This window comes from Myotis myotis, unplaced genomic scaffold, assembly GCF_014108235.1.
Source record: "Myotis myotis isolate mMyoMyo1 unplaced genomic scaffold, mMyoMyo1.p scaffold_m19_p_18, whole genome shotgun sequence".
NCBI lineage: Eukaryota > Metazoa > Chordata > Mammalia > Chiroptera > Vespertilionidae > Myotis > Myotis myotis.
The window spans coordinates 11,363,483-11,375,541 of NW_023416322.1; the positions used below are offsets into that span (position 1 = coordinate 11,363,483).

Genomic DNA, 12,059 nt, shown 5'->3' on the forward strand with positions numbered 1-12,059 from the left:
GGGGACTCACCTCGGTGATCTGCGGGTTGGAGCACTTAACGTTGTGGCTGGACCAGTCGAGCCAGGGACTGGAGGGGCTGGCACAGTGCTGGTGGAGGGTGCACCTGCGCTCGCCGCTGCACCAGCCGCACTCAAACTTCCGGTCGGCCTTGAGGCACAGGCCGCAGCTCTCCCGCTGGGCCGCGCACTTGTAGAGGTGGACTGCAAAGACAGGGGGGCGGTCTCAGAGGGGGTGGGACGGGGCCTCCCACAATTTACCCTCCTCTTACAGGTGTGACAGAAACGTCCCCAGCCACAGATAACATCAATAATCATTGCGATCACTGCAAGAACAATTGATGAATAATTAACAATAAATGGAACATCTTAGCAACCATTTCAAGGCAATACAGAGCTCTAGCTGGTTTGGCTCAGTGGATCAAGCGTTGACCTATGAACCAGAAGGTCATGGTTCCATTCCAGTCAATTGCGGGCTCCATCCACAGTAGCGGACATGATCCACAGTAGTGGGCATGCAGGAGGCAGCCAATCAAGGATTCTCTCTCATCACTGACGTTTCTATCTCTCTCTCCCTTCCTTTCTGAAATCAACAAAAATACATTTTTTTTTAAAAAAAAAAAAAATAAAGGCAATGCAGCAAATAAGATTATTTAAAAGTTCTGGCTCCAGATTGAATCAGATGAGGGCTTTAATGGAGGCTTCACCCCTCCTTAGCCACGTGACAAAGACTTTGACCTCTGGAACCTTGTTTACTTAATCCATAACATGGGGATAATTGTCGTTTGCTGTGAGGTTTGAGTGAGATGTGATATATTCAGTGCTAAGCACTGGGCCTGTAACATACCTGATGTTCTGTACCTGCTTGTTATCTTTTCTTTGAACACACACTACCTTCTTATGCTGGTACCTCTCTGACTCACATGTGGCCTCATCCTGAGATGGAAAGACTAACTTCCCCATTTCACATAAAAATGCAGCTCAGAGCTCAGCCGGCATGGCTCAGTGGTTGAGCGTCAACCTATGAACCAGGAGGTCACGGTTCGATTCCTGGTTGGGGCACATGCCCAGGTTGTGCGCTTGATCCCCAGTGTGGGGTGTGCAGGAGGTGGCTGATCAGTGATTCTCTCTCATCATTGATGTTTCTATCTTTCTTTCCCTCTTCCTTCCTCTCTGAAATAAATAAAAATATATTTTTAAAAAAATGAAGCTCAGAGACTTGTTCACTCTTAGAGCTCACTAAGGTGAGTGCCCCAAGCTGGGATCCTGAAATTCCAACTGGCTGTGTTGCTGGACTGCAGGTCCTGAGCAGGGAGGCACCTGGCCCCGGGCACAGTGGGAAGTGGTGGTCAGGGAGAGGCGTCAGAAAGGCCTGGCGGCTGGCAAAGTAGAGGCAGCCCTGATGAGGAACAGGGTTACCACAGCCCTGTTCATGGCCCTGTGGATGGAGAGGCTGTCCCCAGAGAGGACAAAGTGGCCACTGAGCAGGTCACTTTGAAGTCTGCAAACCCATTGCTGCTGCTATGGCATTTCCTGACTTAGAAGCCCTTGCCCGGCCAGTTAGCAGGCTTGTGAGCCTGGGGTTTAGTTGTTGCCTGCTGGTGTTTTGAACTCAGAGTTCCAAGTAGAATCTATAGAAGCAGAATACTCGGAAAGTGGTTTTCAACTCAAGTCAAGCAGACACAGCTTTCAGGAGTCCTGGCGTGTCTCCGCGGGAGGCCGTGTACATGCCCCAGGGAAGGCGTCGTTTTTCATTCTTCCCACAGGTTCCCATCCTGTTCCTCTGCTCTGTCCAGCATCCCCAGTCCCAGCTGTAGGGACTAGATTTAAACCTCCACCTGCCATGGCTTCCTAGGGTAGGAATCCTAGAAGACGGGAGTCTTACGCTGAGCAAACACACACTGAGCATTTGTCGCTGTGCACACATGGGCCATGTCTAGCTCTCATGGGATGCTCAGGATGACCTTGAGAAAAGGGCATCCTTTCCCCCTGGCACAGATGGGGAACCTGAGGCAGAGAGAGGAACGGTAATTAGCCCGAGTCCACACTACTGTGAGTGAAAGAGACAGGACGTGACCCTGGCTTGTTAGAATCTAGAACGTGAGTCCTCAAACACCATGGCCTCTTCCACCCAGCACGGTGCATAGCTCCAGGATCACTGGGGCTGTGGGAGGGAGACGGAGGTGAAGATGGCATTGCCCGTGCACTCAAGAGCTGCTTAAAAGTTGTCCCGCACCGCAAGGGAGGGTGCTGATGCGACAGCTTGGATGTGGCCATGTTTCTTTCAGCTCCAGGTGCACAGGCAGCCTCTGGGAACCGAGCCTAGAAGCTCAGCAAGGGAAACGTCTATCTCTCAGCACTGAGAAAATGTGGCCTGGGTATGAGGAGAAAGAGGAAAACCCCCAAACCTGCCCTGGCTCAGTTTCTCTCCCCCAGTGCAGGCAGCGTCCGGGACAGGGAGCTGCAGCCCATGGATCCGAAGCCTTTGCAGGCCCTGCTGTGGCCTTGGTCTCCCTCTCGGTGTCCCTGCGGTGACCCTCAGGCACAGGGAGAGGCCTGTGGCAACCCTAGCTGTTTGAACTGTGGTGAGGCATGTGGCTCACAGGGGCGGGGGGGGGGTGGGGGGGTGGGGAGTGTTCTGGGGGAGGAGGCGTCACACCCCACAGTGGCCTCAGTCACTAAGAAGGAAGAGATGTGTTTCAGCGTGAGCTCTGACATCAGATTCTCGTGGTTCAAATCCTGGCTCTTACTAGTTGACTCTTGGTCCATTTCTTTCCTTTATTTTTTCCAGCTTTATTGAGGTAAATTGACAAATAAGATTGTATCATATTGAAATCGTGATGCTGTGCTATACGCATACACAAGGCAAGGATTCCTTTCATTTAGTTCATTAACACACACAGCCTTCACCATACACATAGTGAGAACATGTAAGTTCTGCGCTGCTTGCAAATTTCAATTATACGACACGGTGTTATTAACTAAAGGCACCATGTTTTACATTAGATCCTCAGATCTTTCTCATCTTCTAGTTGAATGTTTGTACCCTGTACACACCTCTCCCTGGTTCCCCCAGTCCCCAGCCCTGGTAACGACTCTTCTACTTCCTGTTTCTATGAGTTTGCCTTTTGTTTGTTTGTTTAAGATTCTACATATAAAGATACCATACAGTATTTGTCTTAAAAACACAAAACACTTTGTGAATTGGCACATTGGTGCAGGGCCAGGCTATATATAGCCTGCATCATTTCAGTCTTAGTATAGGTGCTGTCGAAGTGAGCACTCTCGGTCCATTTCTTAACCTCACTGGGTCTCGGTTTTTTAATCTATAAAATTAGCATAATACTGGTGCTTACCTATCCGGGTTGTTGCAATGATTAAAAAAATAATTTCAGCCTGGCTGGCATGTCTCAGTATTTGAGCACTGACCTATGAACCAGGAAGTCATGGTTCAATTCCAGGTCAGGGCACATGCCCGGGTTGTGGTTTCGATCGATCCCCAATGTGGGGTGTGCAGGAGGCAGCCAATCAATGATTCTCTTTCATCCTTGATGTTTCTATCTCTCTCCCTCTCCCTTCCTTTGTGAAATCAATAAAAATATATTAAAAAAATAATCAATGTGTGCTCATCAAATTGGAGGTACCTTTGTCATTCTTGAGAGCATGATGGAATGTTGGTATTAACTGAACTGAGGGTAGCACCTGCCTGGCACATAGGAGGCGCTGCACATGATGAATGAGGGTGAGCCTCCGGGAGAGTCCCCCTGCATCAGCCCAGCTCCTTCCTGAACTTCCTGCGCCAGCTGTGCACTTGAGTCCCCACGCTGGCCTCTCCCACCCACCCCAGGACCAGGGGAGCAGCTTTGAAAACCTTCTTTGTGCAAGGACGGGGCCAGAACCTGATTGGAAACAAGATCCCCATTTTCCAGGGAAACTGGTGGGACATTCCGCCTGCTGCTCTCCTGGGTCAGGTTCCACAGACACTTCAAAGTCTCTGGGAGCCGAAGAAAACCGCGATGAGCCGGCAGCCACAGCGGATGCTCTGGTTGTAATAAAACAGGGATCCCCACAGGACTCCTTTGATGGCTTCCAGTGTTGCTTTCGGACCCTCGGCAGAGTTCCGCTGACAGAGGTAGTGTGTTATTCATGGCACAGCGGCCGCACGCTCCGATCTCGCCAGCCCCGGTCCTTCCCAGGGCCACGGACGGATCAAAACTCTACCCAGAAGCAGCCGCTTACCTTTCAGGTCCTGAGGGTTGTCGATGATGAAATTGCCATTCCACACCACGGCAAAGTCCACGGCCAGGTTGCTGATGTCCATCCCATCGTACTGGTACTGCGGGGGAGGGCAGAGGCACATGCTGGTGAGGTTATGACGGGGGGCAGGGATGCTGGGCGTCTCAGGGGACCGGAACTACAGCAGGAAAGAAGCTAGGGACCCTGGTTCCCTGGGCTGAGAAAGCAGCAGCGGGCCAATCCGAGGAACCCCATGTGCCGCTCAAATATCTCTGTGGCCCACCACCCTGGCTCCCAGTCACTAAGGCCAACAGGATCCAGGTCAAACCCCTTAGCTCGGCAGTCAGTGCCTTCCAGGTCCAAACCGACTCCTCCAACCTTCTCTTCCTCTGCTCTCCTCCAGAAGTCTCTGAGTCCACTTCACTGCAAACCGACTCGCCCACGTACTCCCCTCCCCCCCACCCCGCCCCCGTGCCTCCATTCCCTCCTCACAAGGAATGCCCCCCTCTCCCTATGACATGGTCCTTCCCCCCCTTTATCTTCCTGGTCTAGCTCAGACTCACCTTCCCCAGGTGTCTTCTCTGACACCCCAGCCAGCCCGCCCCAGGCTCTCTGTCCCCTGGGGTTGCCAACTTCTGCCTTTAACCCAGGACTGCTTTGCATGGTTCCCCGTGCAAGTCTACTCTCTCCAGAGGTGCATGTGCTGCCTGTAAACCCCAGAGCCTTGAGCAGAGCATGTGTGTAACACACGGTTGGCTGGGCCCTGCATGGTCCTTTCTTCCTGCACGTGAGCTGGACCTTGGTCAGCACTCTGCTAGGGAAGGGCCCAGAGCCTCACGGGCGGATACCTGATCAGTGCTGCCACAAACGGCCTCAAGCTGTGGCCAGGAGTCGATTCTCTATGGTGCTGACCCCACAGAGGACATGTAACCCCCCACACACACGTCAGAAATCGCCTCTCTCGGTGGCCCAGGCCCTGTGTCTTTGTGAAGGGGACCTCTGGGAACCCCCTCCGTGGGGACCGCCCCAGCCCTGGCCACTTAGCTCTCAGGGCATGTCCCCATCAGCCCTTTTGCCCGGAGCCCCTCCTGCCACCTTCTCCCTTTGTTGTTCCATTTCTTTCTTGTCCCAACTTCCCTTTGTGCTTGGCGGCCTTCCACCGATTACAAATTCCATCAAGCGCCTGTGACCCGGCAATCTGACAGCTCCCTGATAAGCGGCCCAGATCCTCTTTATCTCTCCCGGGCGAATTAGCTTCCCTCAACACCTTTGTCATGTCACCCCCATCTCCCGCTGACCTCCCACCTGCGGAGACAGGGAGTTGGCAGATAGAAGATCTTCTCCGGGCTGCTATTATAATTAAACACCTCGGGCTTTCTGTCTGGCCTTCGGAATTGGTTGAACCCTGGCTGCTCTTGAAACTCACGGCCTCCACTTCCTTCCTTCCCGCCTCCCCCCATCCCATCCTGCTTCCTGCTGGTCGCTCCCGTGCAGCGCCCTCCTGTTGGTTTATCCACTCCCCAAACGGGGACGGGGTTTGCAGGGTCTGACCGGCTTTGGCTGAAGTTTCGCCAAAGTCCTCGAGAGGCACCCATCCAACTCAGAAAGGGCACAGAGCACTCCAGCTCCTCTGACACCATCGCCTGATCTGTGCTTGCCGAGGGGCTGGTGTGCATGCCTACTCCTCTGTCCCCTGCCTCTGGGATCGGCCTGTGGACCTGGGAGGTTCTGGAAGCTGGGGCAGGCCAGGCCGAGGCCTTGGCAGGGGTGAGAGAAGCCTGGCTCCCGGCAGGGCCCAGGCCCGAGTCCTCTTACCGAGCTGTTCTGGCACTGGACACTGGAGCTGTTGAAGCGCAGGGCGGGGACCCGGTGGACGGCCCCCTGGATGCTGAGGACACACTCATAGCCTCGCTGGCCAGACTGAGGCTGGGGCAGGTTTCGAGCCTTAAGGGTGATGGGCTTTACTTCCCCGACGGGTATCAAGATCTCCTCCGTGGGCACCAGCTGGGGACAGTCCTGGGGGAGCAAGCAGAGAGATTCCGTCTGTCCGGCTCACGCCTTCCTGCTCACCTGAGCCAGGGCAGAAGACAGGGCCCGATGCCAGGCCCAGACCCTCTGGTGTCCAGGTGGGCTGCCCAGGAGAAAGACATGCCTCTCTCAAGGGGCACGTGGAGTCAGCAGGGAAAATGAAATCGATCTCTTAACTCCTGGCCTTGACACTGTTATTCCTAACCCACGAGTTGTCCTGGATCTGGAATGTGTGAAACCCTTTAGGAATTAATTTCCAGGCACTGGTGTGGCAGGCTGCGGATTTTATCTCCCGAGACACAGGATGAAAGAGGCTCCATGGGCCCCTGCCTCCAACCTGGAACCCCCACCTCTCGGTTCCACTCATCTCCCCAGCCGCTTGCACAGTCCCCGCCTGAGGCAGTCTGTTATCAGTGGCCTCAGCTCCCAGCTCCCACTGCGGCCTTTCCAGGAGGCTGGTCAGCCTCCCAGCAATGCTCTAAACACTGGCTCTGGCCTTTTATCTCATTTCATTACCAGGCCCTGCATGGAAGCCGCGTTGCTTTGAGAACAAAACTGAAACACACACACACATACACACACACACACACACACACACACAGGTCTTGATGGGGAGAGGCTCTGAGAAGGACCTTGAGAAAGGAAGTGATTGCTTTTCCGTATTTCTCTTCCTAGATGTTACTTCTCCAGCTCCCCGCAGCCCCGATCCCCTGCCCACTTTCTCCCTCACCAAGGAAGACAGAGTCCAGAAGCCTCGCTCAGTGAGGACCTGGCTGTCATCTCCCCCTGCAACCATTTCCTGTTTTCAGGGATCAACTAGGGAAATTCTGGAAGATGATGCCTCTCCCTATCCCCTTCCCGTCCGCTGCGGTTCCGGTTCGCAGAGGGAGCGTTGGGGAGTCCGTGGGGTTGATGCCCTTACCCTGCAGAGGGAGCTACTGGCATTGAGTGCCTGGGGGCACAGTCACAAGCAATACATTGTCCTAATGCTGGCAGCGAGCCTTAAGGCCCAACACTGCTCAACAGGCAACGGTTAGCAATGGGCAGCCTTAGAGGGAACGGGGAGAGCTGGGCTTAGGCAGGCTCTTCCTCTCTCTGGGCCTCAGATGCAGGCCCTTCACAACCTGGCCCCTGCCTACCTCCTTCGCTGCAGGTTCTTGTGCATCAGGGTCCAGCCATGTGAGCTTACGATTAGTTCTGAGGGGCCAGCCTTACTCATCCACCTCTGGTCCTTGGAAGGTACTTTTCTCTCTATGGGAAACACTCACTCCTACCCCCACCCCCCAATCTTCCTCCTGGCCCACCTTTAGCTAATTGCCTCTAATTAGTCTGCAAACTCAGCATCTCCTTCTTTTTCTTAAAAATAATTTTTATTGTTTTCAGAGAGAAAGGAAGAGGGAGAGATAGAAACATCAATGATGAGAGAGAATCATTGACTGGCTACCTCCTGCACACCTCCCGCTGGGAATCAAGCCCTCAATCCAGGCATGTGCCCTGACCAGGAATCGAACTGTGACCTCCTCCTGGTTCATAGGTCAACGCTCAACCACTGAGCCACACTGACGGGGCAGCATCTCCTGCTTTGGGAAGCTGTCCCTGACCCTCTCCCTGCACTGGCCTCCAGGCTGGGTTACGGATATCCTCCCCTGATCACATCTAGCCCTCAGAATTGGGTTCTGGTTGGCTTGCCTTTCTCACTGGTCTGTGAGCCTTGAGGATCAGGCTCTGTGTCCCCAGTCTTTACCCCAGTTCCTGACAGGTAGTGGATGCCTGGTCATTGCTTCTGGGAGGGTAAATGAAAAATGAGAAAACAAAGCAGCAGACAAAAAGATCTCTAACTTTCCTTCTAGATCTTATTTCTAGATTCTTTACAGAGGAGGGGACAGCCCTGCCTTCTGGACATCAAGACACCTGAGAAGGAGTTTGATTCCCAAAGCTGGGTTGGAAGTGGTCATTGTTTCTACAATCACACAATTACCAACTTGGCATGCCTGTGTCTATTAAGAAATCTGAGGATTTACGAAAAGCTGGACCCAGGGGAAATTTCCCATGGAAACCTATCTAGGAGGCCTGCAGGAAGCTCCAGGTGCTACCCCTGGCCTGCGGGTCAGCTGCACGCGAGGACCCAAGTAGGCGAGGTTTCCACGAGAGCCGGGGTCACAGGGCGACCCCAGACAGAGGGGTCCCTGTTCAGAAGCCAGTCACTCAAGCTGCCAACTCATAAACTTGCTCTTTGCCGAGTTTTCACCTTCATTCCCTGCGGGTACTCTTGACAGAGTCTTTCATATATTTATAGCCAAGAAAAAAATAAACACCACTTTAGGGAAACCCAGGCACCCTATGGAAAAGGCGGTACTGCTTCCTGTGAGTGGCTAAAAAAAAATCCCCATGGAGTCTAATAAATTGGAATGTTAATTTAGACTAGAAATGAGGCTGAGGTACAGTGTGTGTGTGTGTGTGTGTGTGTGTGTGTGTGAGAGAGAGAGAGAGAGAGAGAGAGAGAGAGAGAGAGAAAGAGGTGTGTGTGGAATAAATCTTCAGACTGGAACTAGTTGACATATTGTAAATGATGGCCATTGTTTTTCATCTCTAATGAGCCCAGAGAACAAATTCAAATTCCAGTAGCAGAGCATTAAAGATATGCTTTTGGAAGTAAAATGTCTTGGGTTAGTAAACAGGACTGTAGAATCCTTTTAACTTTGACAAAAATAGATACTTATATAGGGATTTGTTTTATTATGTGTAATATTATAGATGCACACACGTGTACACATCCTTGCTCTTTGTCTGGGCTAAATCTGATTCAGTTTGGAGATTAAAGAATCAAAAGAAGAGACTTCATGAGGGCTCTTAGGAGTTCGTTTGTTTTTTCTTAAGAAATTCTAAACATTTTACAAAAATTCCTTATGGTCTGCTGTTTCAGACCTTCTGGCACTACATTTAAAGACAATGATCAGGGGCTTCCCAAATGCCCAAACGGGCTCCCAGATTGCCCCAGGAGACAAGGATGTCTTAGGCTTTTGCTTGTGTATTTGGCTGCTTCTCTCAGGCCATAGAGAGTAGGATTCGTACTGCTAGTCTCTCGAGCAAAAGAAAAAAATGGTTAGTGGCCAGGTACACTGCCTCCTTGGGAAACAGGGGAAGACAGGGACCTCCGGGGCTGGCAGATGCTCTGGAGGGTGCAGCACCGAGGGGTCAGTGAGTTGTGGGTGGAAATCAGTGGCCAGGGCTGAAGGCAGGCGCAGTGGAGCGGGTGGCCCAGAAAGTTGCCGAATTGTCGGAAATGCAATACCTCTGGGACTTGAGGAAGGTGATGGCTTTCATCAGCTACAATGAGGCCTCTCCAACCTGTTTGCTTCTGTGAGCGCGCGCGCACACACACACACACACACACACACACACAGTTCCTGTCCTAATAACAAGAGACAAAAAACCATGCCATGCTTCTTCTTCCGTGGGATGTAAGGACTGTCGTTAACATCAATAAAATGCCCATTGCTACTACTGGCCCCCTGAGCGTGGACCGGCCTCTCTAGGTCATGATATTCTTCTGTTTATAGGCAGCAGCATCACCTCCTTAGCAGCCACCCGAGTTGCCATCAGCATGAACAGATGTATCTGGGAATACCCCAGGGGCACGGGGAGCCGGGAGGAGGCAACAGGAGCACAGGGAGGGCAGGACCCTGTCACAGGAGCCCCATGGTCTTAGGGTGGCATTGCCCTCCCGTTTAGCTGAGCATCGCCAGCGTTCAGTGCTGGGGACCCTCCACCCTCCGAGACGACTTCTCCCACGTGAAAATGGCATTATCTTCACCCACCGGACTTCAAAGAGCGAGAGCAGCCAGCATCCTGGGCAGCTAATCGGATTTATTTGGTTCTATCTTTCCCCTGGGGCAGGGCATAAAGAAGATATTTATGTATCTACATCTAACTAGGCCTGGCTTAGCCATGGAGGGAGATGAGCTTTTAAAGCTGAAAGCCATGCATACTCCCGTGCACTCCACTTGCTAACACCATGTCGCAGCTGGATCCAGCCCGGGGAGGCGGAGATTTGGGGGCTCCTGTCAGAGATCCGCTGTGCTCTAAGCCAGGAGGTGAGGGTGGGGTGGGGGGGAAGTTCAAGAGATGGTTCAACTGCAATTCCATTTCCTCATCTAGAAAATGGGGCTGATAATGACAAGAGCATGCATGAAAGGGTATAAAAGTATGTCATAAATGGTAATACACGGGATGAACAAGGTTAATATTATTCCTGTGTATTTCTCTCATGTTTATACCTAAACCTCAGTTTATTTTTCCATAATAGAGTCCATTTCATAGAGTAAATGAGATATACAGATATTTAAAATATTGCTTGTATAGTAAGCACTCAATAAATGTTTACTGCGGTGTTTTCATTTTTGCACCGCATTCGCTCCAGAAGAGCGGTTCCTTGTTGTCAAGTCCCTGCATGGAGGTGGGCCACCAGCCCTCTGGAAGGAAGTGGGCTGGTGGCTCTCTCTGGGTGTGGCACTACTGACCCACCTTCCAGGGGCAGTTTCTCCATCCACGGAGAAGGGTCCCTCACAGCCTGAACCCTTAGGACCGACAGCAACGGGCCAGACTGAGTGTGGCTCCAGTGTGGCTGTGGCCATGCAGACAGACACGCTAACTGGCCCTGGTTTTCTGTAGAAAGCATACTGCACTCCGCTTTTTTTGGACGCTTGAGTTCTCTGTAGCCTTGGGCAAAAATCCTGAATTTGTAGCATCTTGGTTACTATATGTGTCAAATATGAATTATGTGAAACTGCAGGTCTGTTGCGAGAATCAATTGAGATGCCATATGTCAGTGGTTCTCAATCTTCGGGCTAACCTGGGATGAGGCCCAAGAATTTGAATTTCTAACAAGTTCCCAGGTGCTGTGGCTGCTGCTCTGTACCCCCCATCCCGCCCCCCCCTCCCCTGCTCTCCACCCCCCCACACACACACGCTGAGAGCTCCTGTCACATGTAAGAGAACTACAAATGTGTAGCGCATTCGTGTTGCCATGCAAATCAACGGAGCTAGTCAGTTATATGTTGTTTCTAGGATGCACAGACCTAAAATTTTGGGGGTGCCTTACTGGAAGTATAAGAGATATTCTAGGAACCCCAAAGAGGCACCTACGGGGTTTCCAGTCTCCAGAAGAACCTGAGGCCTGTCAGAGAACCTAGTAGAGTCAGGGGAACCTCTCCCAAGCTGGACACGTGCACCTTTACTGCCCCACATTTTCAGGAATGAGGTTCCCATAAGCAGAGCTCTGGACAGAGAGAGCAGGGTGCGGGGGGCGGGGGGCGCTATGTGCTGGGATGGGCTGCACAGCGGCCAGGCCTAACAACCCGCTGGGAGCCTTCACCTTATTTCCCTTCCTGAGAAAAATCAGGGGCTAATGGAGTCTGGGCTTCCCTCACCGACCCATCCCAAGACCCTGCAGCCTTGCATATGAGCAGGAAGAGAGGGGTCCACCCCATTCCCGCTGGGGAAGGCTGGGGAAGGTGGGAGGTGCGGGCGGACAAAGGCACCTCTCCTACTCCAGGGAACTGACGTTAAGGAGAAAAAGCAAAACTAAAAGGCGATGGGAAGCCTCTGGGTGGACCCCAGGCCTCTTTCCTTATTAATTCAATCCTGAGATGCAAGGGGTGGAGGGCAAAAGCTTCCCTCAGGCCGAGCTCTCTGGACGCCTGGACCTCAGGCCTGAATCTCAGCCCCGGGGCTGCGAGGGAGCTGTGTTCCAGCGGCTTCTAAAAGGCCGAGGGAGGCCGGCATGCTTCCAATTAGCC

General features: G+C 52.5%; 1 protein-coding gene across 8 annotated transcripts in view; it reads right to left on the reverse strand.

The window, feature by feature from the left end:
- Positions 1-12,059, reverse strand: part of PLXNA2 (plexin A2) — a 212,936-nt gene that overhangs the window by 55,857 nt on the left and 145,020 nt on the right. For all 8 annotated transcript variants that reach the window (XR_004973183.1, XR_004973184.1, XR_004973185.1 and 5 more), the window contains 3 exons: positions 6,049-6,249; positions 4,237-4,333; positions 11-201 (listed from right to left, as the gene is read on the reverse strand). Coding sequence is in view for 5 of the 8 variants with exons in the window: in XM_036342298.1 (XP_036198191.1) it covers positions 11-201; positions 4,237-4,333; positions 6,049-6,249 (489 nt within the window). In the remaining 3 variants the exon portion in view is untranslated. The remainder of the gene's footprint in view (positions 1-10; positions 202-4,236; positions 4,334-6,048; positions 6,250-12,059) is intronic.